Source organism: Oncorhynchus mykiss, chromosome 30 (assembly GCF_013265735.2).
Source record: "Oncorhynchus mykiss isolate Arlee chromosome 30, USDA_OmykA_1.1, whole genome shotgun sequence".
Classification (NCBI taxonomy): Eukaryota; Metazoa; Chordata; class Actinopteri; order Salmoniformes; family Salmonidae; genus Oncorhynchus; species Oncorhynchus mykiss.
In genome coordinates, this window is record NC_050570.1 from 29,537,244 (window position 1) to 29,557,054 (window position 19,811).

The 19,811-nt window shown below is 39.4% G+C and overlaps 1 protein-coding gene across 6 annotated transcripts in view; it reads right to left on the bottom strand.

Annotated features, from left to right (window-relative positions):
• The window catches only part of LOC110521692 (carboxyl-terminal PDZ ligand of neuronal nitric oxide synthase protein), a 234,343-nt gene extending 214,921 nt beyond the window's left edge, over positions 1-19,422 (bottom strand). The window contains exons 1-11 of one of the 6 annotated variants that reach the window (XR_005040857.1): positions 18,758-18,894; positions 17,610-17,692; positions 16,889-16,919; positions 16,740-16,771; positions 16,544-16,595; positions 15,954-16,005; positions 15,756-15,803; positions 15,538-15,632; positions 13,557-13,580; positions 12,303-12,502; positions 1,698-3,057 (exon numbers count right to left, since the gene is read on the bottom strand). Coding sequence is in view for 2 of the 6 variants with exons in the window: in XM_021599470.2 (XP_021455145.1) it covers positions 18,758-18,862 (105 nt within the window). In the remaining 4 variants the exon portion in view is untranslated. Of the gene's footprint in view, positions 1-1,697; positions 3,058-12,302; positions 12,503-12,589; positions 13,581-15,537; positions 15,633-15,755; positions 15,804-15,953; positions 16,006-16,543; positions 16,596-16,685; positions 16,772-16,888; positions 16,920-17,609; positions 17,693-18,757 lie in introns of those variants that run through there. The other 5 variants (XR_005040856.1, XR_005040854.1, XR_005040855.1 and 2 more) reach the window with 5 other exon arrangements.
• Between the last annotated feature and the right edge of the window lie 389 nt (positions 19,423-19,811).

The window sequence follows — 19,811 nt, forward strand, 5'->3', positions numbered from 1 at the left end:
ATCTAACATCTGGTGACAAAAATTATGATAAAAGCTTTTCCTACTAAGTGTTTACCTCCTTTTGCAATGTACTTGTATTTCCAGCCACTGTAATGCACTTTTGATTAAATCAGCGCTCATTAACAATGCATTGAGTAGAATGCTCGATCAGTCAGACATGCTTCTCAGATAGTGGCTTGCTTGTTCTTGAGAATAGCCATAGCTAGCTACCATAGTGATCCCCTCGAGAGAAGCTCATTTCAGTGCATTATTTATTTAGCTTGTTAGCTAGCTGGCTGTTCTAGAAATTATGAAATCAGATGCTAGCTAATTGTTTCAATGCACCTTCCAAATGTGAAATTACAAGACAAAAAGGACACTTCCCAGAAAACAAATGTTGGTTCTGGGAATGTTCCCTGAAGGTTGTGCGTTCCAATAATGTTGCACCAATGTTTCCCAGGTTGAAGGTTGAAATGGGCAGTTTTCTTCATGCTCTTTGAACATTCTCTTTTGGTTGTATAAAGGTAGCGGGGAACGATCTCTGAAGGTTACAAAGTTGGGAACATTCTCTGAAGGTAACAAAGTTGGAAACACACACAAGATAACACAATTATGATTTCTGTTATCAATTTCTTTTATAAAATGGGGTCGGAGAAATCTGCAATCAGATTAGCACACACACTGGCTGGCACAATTAAATATGAACAATTAGTTCTTATATTTATTCTCAGTAAAACCAATTACCCCACTGAAGACATTTTTTTAAGTACAGTATACTCAGTCATAACTAACTGACTTCATATGGGCAAATACAACTCAGAATCAAATGGAACATTTTAAGCTCTCCAAGACTTAAAAATAAGTGATATTGGCACATGATGGAGGGAATGTTGGAACATCAATAACAGAGGATCGGACATTTTTTCAATTTTCGCCTAAAATGACATACCCAAATCTAACTGCCTGTAGCTCAGGACCTGAAGCAAGGATATTTGGCATTTTTTGGTATTTTATTAGGATCCCCATTTGCTGTTGCAAAAGCAGCAGCTACTCTTCCTGGGGTCCACACAAAACATAATACAGAATGACATAATACAGAACATCAATAGACAAGAACAGCACAAGAACTGAACTACATAAAGAAATGTTAAAGGCACACGTAGCCTACATATCAATGCACACACACAAACTATTTAGGTCAACTAGAGGAGAGGCGTTGTGCCGTGAGGTGTTGCTTTCTCTGCTTTTTGAATCCAGGTTTGCTCTTTATTTGAGCAATATGAGATGGAAGGAAGTTCCATGCAATAAGGGCTCTATATAATACTGTACGCTTTCTGGAATTTGTTCTTGGGGACTGTGCATATTCTTAATACCATTTGAAAGAAAACACTTTGAAGTTTGTGGAAATGTGAAATTAAATGTAGGAGAATAACACATTAGATCTGGTAAGATAATACAAACAAAAAAAACATGCATTTTCTATACACACAGTAGTGTGTTTGCAAAGTTTCAGATTTTTTTATTTATTTTACCTTTATTTAACCAGGCAAGTCAGTTAAGAACAAATTCTTATTTTCAATGACGGCCTGGGAACAGTGGGTTAACTGCCTGTTCAGGGGCAGAACGACAGATTTGTACCTTGTCAGCTCGGGGGTTTGAACTCGCAACCTTCCGGTTACTAGTCCAACGCTCTAACCACTAGGCTACCCTGCCGCCTTGATCCAGTGAAGCATTGCAAGTATGCCCAAATGTGCCGAATTGGTAAATTGATACATTTTCAAATACATAACTATAGAGAACATACAAAAATGATATGATAATGCAAAATCTAAAGTTTATACACTCCCAGGAATTTCATACATGATGGATCATTGGCCTATACACTAACTTTCACACATCTAGTTGGCCAGGTGGGGTGGGTGTGGAGCCAGAGACAGCAGGGGTTCAAACTGTAGAACCCAGTTCCTACATTTGAATATAAAAATAGATTTTATCAAACAAAACTATGCTACATTTTATCTCTGTGACCCTCAGGATGACAAATCAGAGCAAGACTACTGAATATAAGTACATTATTTACCTTCAGAGGGGAATGCATCAAACCAGTTCCGTGATAAAAGTTGTTGTTGTTGTTGCACTCTCCTCAAACAATAGCATGCTATTTTTTCACTGTAATAGTTACTGTAAATTGGACAGCGCAGTTTGATTAACAAGAATTTACGCTTTCTGCCCATATAAGACATGTCTATGTCCTGGAAAGTTTACTGTTTTCTTACAATGTCATGCTAATTACATTATCATACATTATCTCAACCTCCCAGTATAGGATAATAACCAATAACAAAAATGTACACTTAATCCAGTATAAACTAATGTATAGAATGTATTATACAAAGAGAAAAATCGCATACGTCAGCACAACGGCAGAGTCATGTCTTAAGCGTAAAACTAACAATAATCCATGCCTTCTGCGGATGCTATGAAGTCCAAATGTTAGGGGCAGAGATAGAAAGTTGTCTGTCAGAAGTATCACAATGTAAATTCATTTTAATCCATCTGTCTGCATATTTCAAGACATGGCATTTAAGTGAGCAGTGAGATACCCGATGGGTTGAATGATACTTTTCATCAATCATCTTGAAAAAAAATGCACACTTAACTGGAAATCAACTAATCCTCCATCACTAACACAATGGAAAAGTCCAATACTATGCGTTGGTGACAGAGTAAAACAAAATGGTACAGTTTGAGGCTATGTTGCGGAGAGTGATGCAGGAGAGATGGGGTGTGAGCAGGTGGGTCTGGCCAGGTGTTATGTCATTGATGTTTGTGTGCGTCTGTATGCTGTTGTTGGTATATGCATGTTTTGTATTGTTTGAAAAAAGTAATAAAATCTTACAAAATAAAATATATTAACAGTTAACACATTTATAATTTTTGCTAACAATTCAGACATCTGTAATCTGATTGGCACACACACACACGGATTACACAATTGTCTTGTCTGACCACCGTCTATGGTACAGGGGAGTCAAGGGCTCACTCCTCCACAACCTCCTCTTCAACCCTCTCTGCAATCTGTAAAACAAAGAGTTCTTAAATAGTTAAATACTATTATTGGGGTTCTTAAGGATATTGTGTCCTTCCTAAAAGTTCAGCATTGTGCTTTTGTAGTTCATTGGTATTTTAACTTAAGTATAAAACATGTTTTTTTTTATCTGTGCTTTGACCAGAAAAAGTCTGAAATCATATGCATTAGCTGAGTTTTAAATCCCAACCGGAATGGAAAAATAAAACATGACTCAATCCAATGCTTTAATGGGGGGGGGGGGGGGGGGGGGGCATTGGTGCACACTTAGGGAGGTAGAGCAGGGTTTCAGGACCCAAAGTGTGACCTGGTTATGTCAGAGGTGGGTCACAAGTTAATACATTTCTAATCACATATAATACTATTTATTCCTAATTTTGGTTGTTGGAGGACAGTTCATTCCTAATTTGGGCCTCGAGCTGAGCCCGAGGTAGAGAATCGGGACATAACACAAATCATGTCACATACACACACAAAGGTGATGAGAGAAATAATGATGTATTGGCCAGAAAGCAAGCAGACTGGGAGCAGGACCTCAGCAGAACTCTTACCGGGAGTCACTGACTGTTGGTGTACTTTAGGGCTGACCTCAATTAGTCGACTGGTCGATTGTTTGGTCGTTAGGCTGTTAGTCGACCGAGATTGTTTTAGTTGAGCAGTAACAAATATTATATATTTGCGCCCATCTCAGTGAACGAATCCATTGCGGAGGCCTAGACTGGAGGGTGTGATGCAATTGCAGTGCCTCCAGAGGCATGCAGAGGCCAAATCGAGCTTATTGCCATGCTCCACCAAAATGTTTTAACAAGGGCTCTGTATAGCTCCGCATTGACATGATTTGTTGACGGTTGGTGGGGATGGTACATCCTGTATTAACACAAACTCTCTTCCTTGATAACAGGGAAAGGGGGATACCTAGTCAATGTTACAACTGAATGCATTTTCCACATTTAACCTCTGAATCAGAGGGGTGCGGGGGGCTGCCATAATCGACATCCACATCAGCCTTGCTCGGGGGGCAGAACGACAGATTTTTACCTTGTCAGCTCAGGGATTCGATCCAGCAACCTTTTGGTTACTGACCCAATGCTCTAACCACTAGGCTCTGCACTGCTCTGCGAAGTACAATAAGTATGAATGCCCTGACTTCTGCTGAGGCCATATCACCATAAATGCTACATGGCCAATGCAGAAGACGGATTGACCATGCGCCCAGATGCAGAATGCACTTCTCTCTCTAGAATGCGCTCTCTCCCGCCAATTTGTGCACATTCATTGTTTTATAACTTTATTGTGTGAATTTTTTTGCATTTGATTGTTAGTGTATATCAATTCCACATATCACCAGTAGTATATTTACTGTTAATTCCTATAAATTCTAATCTACAATGTTTGTTACTTTGATTATGGTAATTTATTTTAACGCATTCAATATTATTATTCCAGTCTTCACATTCTCATTATCGGAGTGGACACATTGTTTGCAGAGTGCACAACCTATGCTACACTTGTGAGAAACGAGTTAACAATTTAGTCATTGTCTTTTGTTTGGAGCGCTCCTGTCAATTTTGAGTAGGGACGCGCAAGCATAGAAGTAGGCCTATAGGCTACCTGGCCTGCGCGCAAATGTAGGCATATAAATGTGCCCATTTGGGGATCTGATGCACCACCACTAATGATCCGTGGAGCTACACAAAGTAATGTTCTACACCTAACCCGAAGTCTGTTTTTACATCCATTGAGAATTACAATAGTTCCTCAATGTATTTGAAATATCTCTCTCCCTTTCGATAACCACTCAGCGTGAAAGGGAAAAATGTAATTCAATGGAAACGTCATAAAATAGGCATGCCTTATCAGTGCTTGACTTGGACTGAAATACGTTCCAGTACTCATTGTGGGTGCTGATTTGTGGGTGAAGATATCCCTCTAGTGGTGTGGGGGCTGTGCTTTGGCAAAGTGGGTGGGGTTATATCCTTCCTGTTTGGCCCTGTCCGGGGGTGTCCTCGGATGGGGCCACAGTGTCTCCTGACCCCTCCTGTCTCAGCCTCCAGTATTTATGCTGCAGTAGTTTATGTGTCGGGGGGGCTAGGGTCAGTTTGTTATATCTGGAGTACTTCTCCTGTCCGATTCGGTGTCCTGTGTGAATCTAAGTGTGCGTTCTCTAATTCTCTCCTTCTCTCTTTCTTTCTCTCTCTCGGAGGACCTGAGCCCTAGGACCATGCCCCAGGACTACCTGACATGATGACTCCTTGCTGTCCCCAGTCCACCTGACCGTGCTGCTGCTCCAGTTTCAACTGTTCTGCCTTACTATTACTCGACCATGCTGGTCATTTATGAACATTTGAACATCTTGGCCATGTTCTGTTATAATCTCCACCCGGCACAGCCAGAAGAGGACTGGCCACCCCACATAGCCTGGTTCCTCTCTAGGTTCCTTCCTAGGATTTGGCCTTTCTAGGGAGTTTTTCCTAGCCACCGTGCTTCTACACCTGCATTGCTTGCTGTTTGAGGTTTTAGGCTGGGTTTCTGTACAGCACTTTGAGATATCAGCTGATGTACGAAGGGCTATATAAATTAATTTGATTTGATTTGCTGATACTGTTTAAATGTAGGTGCAGGAGCTCCACAATACTTTTGAGCTAATATTCAATAAGAGTAATAGGAGTTCAAGCAGTAGAAAATTTGAGGTGCAGGTACTCAGCTCCAGTGAGCTCCTGCCCAAGTCAAGCACTGCTTCTTATCCCTACAGCTGTGTCTGTCCCGAGATAACTGGCGTGGGAAACTGAGGGCTCAGAATATTTTATACAGTGTTGCAAGTTTGCTAGTGCAAGCTTCAGGATTCTGCCATTACCCTCCTGAAGTTGCCAGTAATAGGTTACACGAGGAGTCGGCAACCTTTCGCATGTGGAATGCCAATTTATCTTACCATTTCTACCGATCTGCGTGCCAGTTATGGTTTTCATATGCACATTTTCATGAAACTGTTTCATTTGAAATGTATCTTCATATCTCAGTCATTGTCATGTGGTTAGTCCTGAAAAGTAACTTGCCATTGCCAACTATGTAAAAAATTGCCTACACAAAGCCAACAAATAAAAACATTGCAGCTTGCAGGTAGAACATATCCTGATAAAAACAAACATCCTATAAAATCACATTGGTTACACATGGCCTGTCTGCAATGAAACATTGTATCAACTATTAACTTGGGTCTGACTGAACAGCAGGAGGAGAATAGTTGGGTCAGGTTAAGTTTTCTGGCGCCCTCTCGAGGCATTTGTCTTATTTCATCAAACCGTAAGCATCAGACAAGCTCAATGCATATAGTTGATTTTATTAAAAACACACTGGGTGTGTCTATACTGTATATGTAAAAATACATGTTTTAAAGTTTCGACCAATCAAACAGATGACTTTTTGTCGACCAATAATTAATTTTGTCGGGGATAGCCCTATTGTACTTCGTAAGAGCCATTTTGCCAGTTTGTGTTCAGAATTAAAAAAAACTGCACAGCGCAGAAAGCGCACTGAGGATGATTACTTTCTGTGTAGCAGTGAAAGTGGTTGTAATGGCAGTGTATCAAATTCTGCAATGAAAGGATCAAGGAGGGGAGCCTTTATTCTGCATCATCAAAAGTCTCTGCACTCACAATGACTAAGACAGGGATGTTGCAAAAAAAATGTACACATTATGTTATCCAATAATTTCATCCAAACTGCTCACGATCGTCCGCGTAGCCAGGCTCTAAAATAGAACTTGGTTATATTTTTTACACTTGATGCGCTGCAAGTCCTGCCTCTCCCATCTCCTCATTGGTTTTTAGGAGCGTCCACAGAAGAAGAAGACTGAAGGAGGAGAGTGTCATGACTGTCCTGATCAGGTCAGGTTACAGGAGACCACAACCCTACAGATTATCTCTCAACCACAACAGAGGAGGAGGGCTCTAGTGGTCTGAAGATCTGGGGGGTTTTATGACCTCTCACGCCCCTGGTAAATCTCAGGCCACAGACAAATTCCTTTGTCCTGTTACTATGGAGAACCAGCCTCAGAACATTAAACATAAAATAAAGGGACTTTGGAACGATTGTTTCCGTCAGCCACAATGGGGGTCATGACGATATGTATGTCATTTTTGTTTTGTTATTAAAGGTTAATAGATGAAGTTATTACGAAAACATTGTAATGTGAAGAGTGTTCCTAGTGTATGTCTGATGTTAATACATTGTACGTCGTATGGAAAATATCCAAATCAAAGACAATTTTGGGGGGGAAGATGAAATGTTAAGTTAGTTGTCTAAAATTGGATTTGAATAAAATCTAGACCTTGCATCATTAACTTGGTACGCCCAGAGAATTGCCCTAAAGGCGGTTACGCCTACTTCTGACCCAAGAGTATAGAATTTACAGGAGGACTATGTGACCCCAGCTGCAGCAAGGTCTAAAAAGTCAACGAACCCAGAATGCAACGCAAGTTTGAGGACAAAGAAATCCTTTTCTACCCAAGCTACGGATGATTAGCTGTGTCTAAGCGGGTGAATTCAAGTCGAACCACCTAGCCTCCATCTCCCATCGAATCATGGTATCTAAAGGGTTTCATTCCTATGCTGTGAGCTCTGAGCTACAGAGCTGTCTGGCCTCAGAAGACCCCTTCCAGAGCAAAGGGTGAGGGAACAGACTCCTAAGCCAAAAAGGACTGACATTGGGAGGACTCTCAGAGAGGTGCACCGGAGTAGCGCGTCATCGAACAGCTGAAGGCCTACGCAGAGAATCCTCGGAGATCATCCCCACGTAATTACATCATTATATTCTGACCCATAAGAGCGGCAGTTTGGGGCAAGGCTAGGGTTAGAATAGCATAGCTGACAAATTCACCCAAATGTATATTTCTCTTGCATACTTTGTTTTCTCTCTCTATTGAAATCCCCATCGTGGGTAACACGCGCCATAGTGTGTTGGCCCGTTATACTAAGTTCTAATCAATAGCCTATAATGTGTTTTGTCTATGTGTATCTTTTATCATAATTTCAGCTTTTTAGTAAATAAATATTCAACTAAGATTGGTGTGATACAAATTCATTGTTGGGACCCTGGTCCATGCAGATTCACGGGCTATACGATGTTCAGAACGAGATTGGTAGAGGCAACTGGTTAATTAGCGGCTGTTGTAAAATCGATAACCTGATATTCTTTGAGTTCATTTGGGAAATAGAAACTCAATAAAACTAATTTTCCCATGGTGCCCCAGGTTAATAAGTTAATAATTGTTTGATTCAGTTAATCACGCAATTAGAAACCTTTAATAATTAGATGAGCAACAGTCGTCACATTAACTAATACAACGTCACGACAAGAGATTACTAGAAACTAACTAGATTTATCCTTTTATCTGTGGATTAATTGACAGAGTAGAGAACATTCTACAAAGATCCAGAAAAAAGGACCTTGTGCATTTCAGGTAAAATAACAACCCAATGTTTATATCCAAGGAGAAATTTGCTAGCAACATCAAGCTAGCTAGCTAAAAGTCCATGAATGCTACAACCTGTCCACAAATGAATACAGTTGGTTAAGAGTTAATTTTGATATTTCAACGTACGTGTCCTGATCGTGCCTGGTGTGGATGGACAAAATCAACATGCGCACAATGGCGGGACAGTCAGTCCAGTCAGCTGCCTGTCCAGTCAGCATGTTAGACCCCATAAGTCAAACTTGCCTAATGCTAACTGAAAATACACCCCATGTATCTAGTTTGATCTATGAAGATGGTCACTCAGTGTAGCTTTGTAGAAAATAATGGAAATGCACAAGGAGAAGATCACCTTTCTACAGGAAGAGGGCTGCTCATAGGAACCCTGCTGCCTGCTACTCAACCAAACCAATAGCACTTGCTAACCATCAAACATCTGGTCATATGGGGCCAGGAAGCAATTGTAAGAACTGGACACATGTACTGAGGAAGGCGCAAGCTGAAATATGTCCATGTAGTGTAATTAAGAAATGTTGCTACTGTAAAATTAAGAAAATAAACAAAACTTTCACTGCAAATCATATCAAGTGAGTGCTGGTCCTTTCATTTTTATCTGAACAAGTTAAACCATTTGCTAGAACAGCAGAATAACCACCTAGAGTTGATTTGCGTCAATCTAAGTTACATAACAAAAAAAATCTAACAAGCGAATTGTCGAAAGGGGAGATTCTCACGAACATGATGGTGTTCTCTGTTTTGCTCTACAACCCCCACAAGTGTAACAGGACTCGTCTGAAGGTAACCAGTAACGGTTGAAAAATAAGTAATGGAATTATGAAAGTAAAAAAGGGGTTAAATATGAGTTTATAAAATATATATATTTTTATATATATATACAGTTGAAGTCGAAGGTTTACATGCACCTTAGCCAAATACATTTAAACTCAGTTTTTCAAAATTCCTAACATTTAATCAGAGTAAAAATTCCCTGTCTTAGGTCAGTTAGGATCACCACTTTATTTTAGAATGTGAAATGCCGGAATAATAGTAGAGAGAGAACAGATTTCAGCTTTTCTTTCTTTCATCATATTCCAAGTGGATCAGAAGTTGACATACACTCAATTAGTATTTGGTAGCATTGCCTTTAAATTGTTTAACTTGGGTCAAACGTTTCAGGTAGCCTTCCACAAGCTTCCCACAATAAGTTGGTGAATTTTGGCCCATTCCTCCTGACAGAGCTGGTGTAACTGAGTCAGGTTTGTAGGCCTCCTTGCTCGCACACACTTTTTCAGTTCCTTCCAAAAATGTTCTATAGGATTGAGGTCAGGGCTTTGTGATGGCCACTCCAATACCTTGACTTTGTTTTCCTTAAGCCATTTTGTTACAAATTTGGAAGTATGCTTGGGGTCATTGTCCATTTGGAAGACCCATTTGTGACCAAGCTTTAACATCCTGACTGATGTCTTGAGATGTTGCTTCAATATATCCACATAATTTTCCATCCTCATGAAGCCATCTATTTTGTGAAGTGTACCAGTCGCTCCTGCAGCAAAGCACCCCCACAACATGATGCTGCCACCCCCGTGCTTCACGGTTGGGATGGTGTTCTTTGGCTTGCAAGCCTCCCCCATTTCCTTCCAAACATAACAATGGTCATTATGGTCAAACAGTTCTATTTTTGTTTCATCAGACCAGAGGACATTTCTCCAAAAAGTACGTTCTTTGTCCTCATGTGCAGTTGCAAACCATAGTCTGGCTTTTTTATGGCGATTTTAGAGCTGTGGCTTCTTCCTTGCTGAGTGGCTATTCAGGTTATGTCAAAATAGGACTCGTTTTACAGTGAATATAGATACTTGTGTACCTATTTCCTCCAGCATCTTCAAAGGGTCCTTTGCTGTTGTTCTGGGATTAATTTGCAGAACGCGTCTCCTTCCTGAGCGGAATGACGGCTGCGTGGTCCCATGGTGTTTATACTTGCTTACTATTGTTTGTACAGGTGAACGTGGTACCATCAGGCGTTTGGAAATTGCTTCCAAGGATGAACCAGACTTTTCTGAGGTCTTGGCTGATTTTTTTTTCCTGAGGTCTTGGCTGAAGCAAATAGGCACTGAGTTTGAAGGTAGGCCTTGAAATACATCCACAGGTACACCTCCAATTGACTCATATGATGTCAATTAGACTATCAGAAGCTTCTAAAGCCATGACATCATTTCCTGGAATTTTCCAAGATGTTTAAAGGCACAGTCAACTTAGTGTATGTAAACTCCTGACCCATTGGAATTATGATACAGTGAATTATAAGTTAAATAATCTGTCTGTAAACAATTGTTGGAAAAATAACTTGTGCCATGCACAAAGTAAATGTCCTAACAGACTTGGCAAAACTATAGTGTTAACAAGACATTTGTGAAGTGGTTGAAAAATGAGTTTTAATGACTCCAACCTAAGTGTATGTAAACTTCCGACTTCAACTTTACACTGAGTGAATAAAAAAATGATGAACACCTGCTCTTTCCATGACATAGACTGACCAGGTGAATCCAGGAGAAAGCTATGGTCTCTTATTGATATCACTTGTTAAATCCACTTCAAATCAGTCTAGATGAAGGGGAGGAGCCTTGAGACATGAATTGTGTATGTGTGCCATTCATAGGGTGAATGGGCAAAACAAAATATTTTAGTGTCTTTGAACAGGGTATGGTAGTAGGTGCCACGTGCACCGGTTTGTGTCAAGAACTGAAACACTGCTGGGGTTTTTATGCTCAACAATTTCTCGTGTGTATCAAAAATAGTCCACCACCCAAAGGATGTCCAGCCAACTTGACACAACAGTGGGAAGCATTGGAGTCAACATGGGCCAGCATCTGTGTGAAACGCTTTTGACACCTTGTAGAGTCCTTGTCGAGGACAAATAGAGGGGGTGCAACTCAATATTAGGTGTTCTTAAAGTTTTGTACACTCAGTGTAGGTTAGTATTGAACCTCCTGGCTATTAACCTGCAAATCACCTGGGCCCAGATTCACAAAAAAAACACTTATTACGCAAACATTTAAAAACGTAAAAAATGGTTAATTAATTATAAGATAGTTGGTAAGTGCAATTCCTCAACTAAATCTTAAGATCTTCTGATTTTATTATTATTATTATTATTTTAAACATCGTCTTGTTAATCTTCTTAAGATGTTTGTTGCTAGATAACCAATTTAGCTAGCTATCTATATATCATGTTAGCACATTTCGTACTGAGATTACTGTTCTAAAACATGTTCTTGGGTTTAAAATAATTAATACTGAAACTTTCAGATGAAGTTTGAGTGAATGAAACATGTTCAAATGCTTTCATGAGCTTATTCTCTAAATGCCCAGAGTTTAGGACAAGGGTTTAGCTATCTTGGAATTAAGAACAAATCTTTATTTTCAAGAATCAATTTCTTCTTAACGTTTTGCTTAAGGAGAAAACATTTCCAAGAACCTTCGAGGAATAGCAACTTTGCTTAACTTTCTTAAGTCTATAGTTAAGCAAAAAATGGCAAATAAGAATACAATTATTCTTAAGAAGGTTATGTGAATCTAGGCCCAGGTCTTCCCTCTCAAACTGTAGTGTTTGAAAACCTAATTGGTAACAATTGTGCAGAGGACCTTGCGCACCATGGTGTTGAGGTCCCTTCCCCCTAGGGAACAGAAGTAATCATCTTGAATACTGTGATTTACAACAGATTGTTGTTGGAAGTTTTCGGAACATTTTCAAAGATTAAGATGCTTACCATCTCTTTCCGTTATGTGGTGGCCTCCTCCAGACTCTTGCAGAGGTCCCCCAAATCCTCCTTGGTTGTACAAGGTCTAGGCAGGACTTCGTCTGGCAGATCTTGTGCTCCAGCGGCTAGCAGCTGTCGCTGAATTGCTAGGAATTCCAACTGGTTTTCGATAATTGTTTCCAGATTCATCAGCACGATTATTTGGAATCCTGCAATAGTTAAGTCAAGTACAAGGGTACAGTTAATATTTAAATTAATTTAAATATTTTTCAGTGCTTAGAGAACAATAATATCACCATAACATCATCTGTTGGGGGACAGTCTTCCAGGTGAGCTTGGTGGAGAAACTTCTGAGACAAAATTAATCACATGTTAACAATAACAGACGTCTAATGTATGCTACATTTAATTTGAACTTCCTAAATTAGCACCACAAAAAGATGGGTACAACCAGGGCCTAAAATTTACTTTTTGGTCTACCAGCCACTGTGGCAGGTATATTTAAAATTCTAGCAGCCAAAATATTTTTTTCCCACTAAAATTACACCAACAAAACACAAAAAAACAGATGACCATGCTTTGTAATGTTTCTAAAAACAAATGTATTACTAGTAAGAAGTGATGTGGTATATTATTTGATTTCATGTTAACCAAAATATCCCAGATGAAACACAAATGTTCATCTGCCCTTTTAAGGTCGGGGAGGTTACCCTGGTAACACGACTGGAGTCATGTTTGTGCTTGTGAGATTGAGTCTGACTAGTATCCCGTTGCTTCTCTACCCTAGCAGCTTAAACTCAAACATTGAAAAACATCCTAGCTTGTGAACAAAAGTATGTCAATAGCCAAGAAACACAAGGACAAAGTCTCACTTCATTTGAAGTAAATTAGACCCATTTTTATGCCTGTGTGCAGCGCTTCTAGAAATGTATCTGTCACTCAGCTCTTCAAGTGCACACAGCCCCCAGCCATGCAGTGTTGCAGCTCAAGGCAGAAATACACTGAAAACAGCTACTGCAGTATTTATTTTGCTATTAATGTGATCATACTTGACTTTTTATTCACAAATGAGAGTGAAATGTTTGCAATGTGGAGCCCTGACCACCCGGCAACGTGACTGATGAAATAGAAATCATACCCGCCAATGCCAAAATCTACCCGTATTTGGTGGGTGTTCATTTTAGGCCCTGGGTACAACATATATCTAAATAAAAGTGAAAATCAAATATGTGTTTTGAAATAGTTGTAAGTTGAGCTTTTTACCATAATTGGACAGCGGAGAGACAGCTGTAAAACAAAATAACACAAGTTATTAGTTAGAGGTATTGGAATGTATTTTCAAGTTTCTTTTGAAAGTTCCTAATTTAGCATCACTATTGTGTACCTCTGGTGCAGCAGACATCGTCATTTTGCGAACTGAATGTTAAAAGAATCTGTTTAATAAATATTTATTATACATTTAAATAAAAGTGATAATTAAATATGTATAGTTTTTTCAATGACCACACAACAATTGAACAAAACAGGTGTGATTCAGTATACTGTAGATCAAGAAACTACAACTGTGATTACTTTAACTACTTTAACTCTCCTTTTTCTGCTCTGCCTCTTCGCCATTTTGACCGAAGCACCTGTACAGTCATGGCCATACGTTTTGAGAATGACACAAATATTAATTTTCACAAAGTCTGCTGCCTCAGTTTGTATGATGGCAATTTGCATATACTCCAGAATGTTATGAAGAGTGATCAGATGAATTGCAATTAATTGCAAAGTCCCTCTTTGCATTGCAAATTAACTGAATCCCCCAAAAATGCTAACATCAGTCCTGTGTCATGCCAACAGTAAAGCATCCTGAGACTATTAATGTGTGGGGTTGCTTCTCAGCCAATGGAGTGGGCTCACTCACAATTTTGCCTAAGAACACAGCCATGAATAAAGAATGGTACAAACAAATCATCCGAGAGCAACTTCTCCCAACCATCCAGGAACAGTTTGGTGACGAACAATGCCTTTTCCAGCATGATGGAGCACCTTGCCATAAGGCAAAAGTGATAACTAAGTGGCTCGGGGAAAGAATATTGATATTTTGGGTCCATGGCCAGGAAACTCCTCAGACCTTAATCCCATTGAGAACTTGTGGTCAATCCTCAAGAGGCGGGTGGACAAACAAAAACCCACAAATTCTGACAAACTCCAAGCATTGATTATGCAGAATGGGCTGCCATCAGTCAGGATGTGGCCCAGAAGTGAATTGACAGCATGCCAGGGCGGATTGCAGAGGTCTTGAAAAAAAAGCATCTATTGACTCTCAGTGCAAATATTGACTCTTTGCATCAACTTCATGTAATTGTCAATGAAAGCCTTTGACACATATGAAATGCTTGTAATTATACTTCAGTATTCCATAGTAACATATGACAAAAATATCTAAAGACACTGAAGCAGCAAACTTTGTGAAAATTAATATTTGTGTCATTCTCAAAACTTTTGGTCGTGACTGTACGTTCCATACAATCAATGCAATGGCAACACGCAAATTAAACGTGGCCTACTAGGGTACTGTAATGTTAACTGCTAGTTATAAAGATTACCAGTAATTACCATGACTTTCAGTCTCGAAAGTGAGGGTTTTATTTTTTTGGAGATGATCTGTCTCCAAATTAGATGTCTCTCGAACCCAGAATCTCTAGTGGCACAGCTAGTGTATTCACTGTTTTAAGTTAAGTTAGCTCACTTCTATAGTAACAGCATACATAAGGGGAGTTATAGAGACAGGATAGTAGCAACAAATTAGAGAAATGCAGAGAAATGCAGCCATGCAGTGTTGCAGCTCAAGGCAGAAATACATTGAAAACAGCTACTGCAGTATTTATTTAGCTATTAATGTGATCATACTTGACTTTTTATTCACAAATGAGAGTGAAATGTTTGCAATGTGGAGCCCTGACCACCCGGCAACGTCACTTGTCTCTCGAACCCAGAATCTCTAGTGGCACAGCTAGTGTATTCACTGTTTTAAGTTAAGTTAGCTCACTTCTATAGTAACAGCATACATAAGGGGAGTTATAGAGACAGGATAGTAGCAACAAATTAGAGAAATGTCACAGAAAAGGCCCATCCCTCAGCTTTTTGCCAAATGGAGGCAGGGAGACCGCTTTTTTATTGTTTCTATTAAGGATTCTAGCTTTAACAAGGAACATTATATTTTTTACTAAATTTGTATGTTTCAGTGATTACTTACTCTCACAGAGGGCAGGTCCCCCTCTTCTGGTTGGGGAGACTGCGGGACGAGTGGAGAGACTGGGACTGTTGCAGTACGGTTGGGTGGAGAGATGTCTGTTAACAGAAGCCTAATGTACTGTATGTCACACTTCATTGTTGACGCCACAAAATAAGGTATATTGTGTTGATGTGAATGATTCAATGTTTTTAAATATATTAAGTTACTGTAAGCCATACATCTGCTGTCTTCTGAGGTCCATTGTTTACAGTTGGGTAGAGTGATGTCTGAGACAAAATGAATCACATGTTAACATTAACAGACATCTGAGTTCATTTGAAAGTTCAGGCTCTAAAATGTGACAATACAAAATAAGGTCCACTGTTTCGATGTGAATGCTTCAATGTTTTTAAATAGTATCAAGCCAATTACTGTACCTCTACTCTGTGACACTTCCAGTTGAGCTTAGAGAAACTTCTGTGAGACAAACTGAATCACATGTTAACCATAACATACATCTAATGTATGTCACACATCAATTGAAAGTTCTGATTACAAAAGTATGGCCCAATCCTAAATCAACCCCTAGACCCCTCAAACTCAACTCTGAAATTTGAAGGAAGTTCCACTAAATTAAAAAAAATATGTTTTCCTCTAATCAGGGACTGACTGATTTAGACCTGGGAAACAAGGTGTGTACAATTAATTATCAGGTAGAGCAGAAAACCAGCAGGCTCCAACCCTCGTAGGGTAAGAGTTGAATAACCCTGCCTTAGACCCTACTCCTTATGCACTTGAGGAGATCTGAGAGGATTTGACTTATGTGAGCAAATTTGTCATTATTCCAATTAGCCCTTTGATAGGCTAGGTGGAAGTTTAATCATATTGTTTAAAACCATCAAATCATCTCAGATCAACACATGTGCATAGAGTATAGGGTTCCATTTGGGATTAGCAACAAAATAAGGTCCATTGTTTCAATGTGAATGCTTCAATGCTATCAAGTTACTGTGAGCCATTTATTTACCTTAGAGGTTGAGTAGGTGTTCACAAGTGGTGGTGTCCCACAATTGCACCATCTGTAAAAAAGGAGAAATGGTAGATAAGAGACTAGATAAGCAGACTAATAGCTGTAGAAACAATGGATTTTCATGAACGCGGTCCTGTACCTAATAAACCGTCCGGTGAGTGTTCATTGTAGTAATAAAGTAACCTAAAGTCACCTTTTACGAGTAGACTTCTGGACAAAATGGAGCTGCAAATGAGACAAAGAATCAGACACCGATTAAATCACTTAGCAAATGTATTGTTTCTCATTCACTTATCAACTCTGTGGTGGCCTTCTGCTAAACTACTGTAGAAGATAACTCACATGGTGCAGGTGGGGAAACTGTCCAAGCAAGCTAAAAGTAAAACAGAAAGTTATGTTAAAATAATCAATTTCTATTAATTAAGTATTTTATTCAGTTGTGACCCATTTAATGAATTACTAATGTATTTCAGTGGATATCCTATTGAATTTTTTAAATTTCAATCAGTTCTTTATTTACATGACGGGTCATGTGACCTGGATACCATTGTCAGGTACTAGCCAAGTAGTCTAGTCATTCAACAAATCAAATCTATCGCCATCCTTTTCAAAATAGTAAAAAAAGTATAACATAGCAAAAGGTTTATCAGACCTCATTTGTCACTCTCCCAAAAAATATGTTTTTATGGTCAGACCTAGCTAGTAGCCAATGCAGCTGGAGAACATGCTAGCTAAACTAGCTAATTTACTCAAAACATTTTATTCTTCAAACACAAAACGGTAGAAAAATAACTATGCTACCCCATAACATGTTCATATAAACACGGGTTGTAGTTTTAGTATGTTTCTCTGACTCTACCTGTAAAAATAGTAATATTAGCAGTACTTGAAACAAGCTAAACTGGCTGGCAGACATGTCTTTAACTGTCAACCGTTGCTATGGTGACGATGGTGCCACATGACCCTTTGTCTTGTAAATAAATTGTAAAGGAGAGTTCAAAACATGTTTTTTGGGGGGGAATAAAAAAAATAGTTAGCTATTTACAAAATTATGTGCACTCACCTCCACACACACTTTATCTTCTCTTTCAGCAGTTTGATCCAATACGGCCTTAGATATGCAATGTTTCCAGAACGTTCCCAGAACTATTTTTCTCCCAACAACCAAACGGGAACCACAGGGGAATGTTATGTAAAAGTTGTAATTCACCAAAAAATAACATTATTTTATGAGGTTATTTGAATGTTTTCAAACAATGTGTTTCTACCTTACCAAAATAGCAACGCTCCCTAAAGGGTATCCTTTGGTTCTTAGAAAAATTACTTTCCCACAATGTTCCCAGAACGTTCTGTGAAAGTTATTTTTCCAAAGGAGACCCTTTGGGGAACGTTCTGTGCTAGCTGGGTTACCTAAACTGTTCCTCGATGACTATCCTCTTGGTTGTGAAGGTAAAGTAGCAAGCCAGTTAAACTCGTTCTCAGAGACTTCTGCCCAAAATGTGCACTTCATGGGGGTCTAGAGCATGAAGTAAATGCCTGACTGTGTTTTGGATTACCACATATTCCGTTTAGATGCATTAGTTGGTATCCACGTAACTTCCCATAACGGCCCAGTTGATCAAGAAAGAATAAAGCTATTTCAAGGAAGTCCGATCGTTTTTTTTCCCGTTTATAGAGCCTTTAGAGAACTCCACAATGTCCGTAAACTAATGACAACACCACCTTTATTCCTCAATGACATTTCTCTAATATCTATCAATGCCTCAAACCGAAGAAAAAATGTACTTGACCAACTCAAGCAAACCAGCCAGAATGTCAACCTGTGCATGAGAGGAAGCCAAATATGCCAAGTAGCCTAAGGCATAGACTATTTTTCATAATAGCGTGCAACCGGGCTATTTCATAATAACTACATATTTCTCATTAACATTATTATCGTAATAACAAGATCTGTCTCATTATAACGTTATCTGTATTATAATAACGACAACATGTGTTATTTTCGTTATTGATTTATTTCGTAATAATGTGATGTTATATCATAATGATAAAAAAATATTTTTCTGAGTGGCAGCAATATACCACCGTAATATACAATAGGCTAAACACATTTTGGCAAAATTTACATTAACTCCATTAATGAGGAAAAAGAGGGATTGGGAGATAGTTTTGCAAATAATCTCAATACAGTAGCATATAAAAATAACTCACTTTTGCTTCGAAGTTGATCCCATGTTGGAATGCTTCCTCGTTATGCATTGGAATTCTCAAATCATGGCCATCATCAACAAGATTGTACTTTGTTTTCGCTGGCATGACCGCCGACTATCCGTTTTGACACCAGACGGAAGGGGACGAAACTAATTGTTAATCCAGAACCAAAAACGCGTCCCAAATTCCTTAAATCCAGTGGTCCATTACAGCGAGTAGTCGTCCCAGATCCGCGTGTCACACAATTATCCAGTGGACTGGGAGATGTAACTTTGTATCTATTGCTCAAGCAAGTAGGCTAGCTTTCAGTTCTGATACAATAACAATCGTGTCTCTCCAGAAAATCAATTCGCTTCCTAAATAAGTAGCCCAAGGTTACTTTCAGTGACGTAAAATCACCAAAACTACCCCAACAGTCAAAAATGTTGTTTTCCTGGTCCTGACGTTTTTCCCACTAGTAAAATGCCATGACCAGCCGCCCCTCACTCTCCCCATGCATGGATTCGCCAGGCAGATCGGTATTGGAGGAATCTGGGAATTCCTCCTGTTTTCATTGGAACATAGTAATTCATGGTATAATAGGAGGGCGAGTTTGTTTTGCACGGCCCGGTGCCCTGAGTGTGAGTTCTCTTAAAGACCAATGGAATAGTCTACAATTTAACAACTCCGCCTACGCGGGGTACGGGGCCATGCAAAACGACGTTTCCCAGTGTCACCCTAGCAGCACAGGGGGAAAAAAAGTATTTCTGTTCAACGTAAAGACTATGATGATGGTAGGCTAGTGTTTACATACAGTGTATACCTTATTGCAGTGCAGGTGTACAGTATGCCTACGTATCACTGTGTTAAAGTTAAATCTAGACTTGGTTTCCTCTATCACCCCAGCTACCAAACCAACCCTGATTCAGATGACCATCCTACCCATGATAGATTATGGAGACATAATTTATAGATCAGCAGGTAAGGGTGCTCTTGAGCGGCTGGCTATATGTTCTTTACCATTCGGCCATCAGATTTGCCACCAATGCTCATTATAGGACACATCACTGCACTC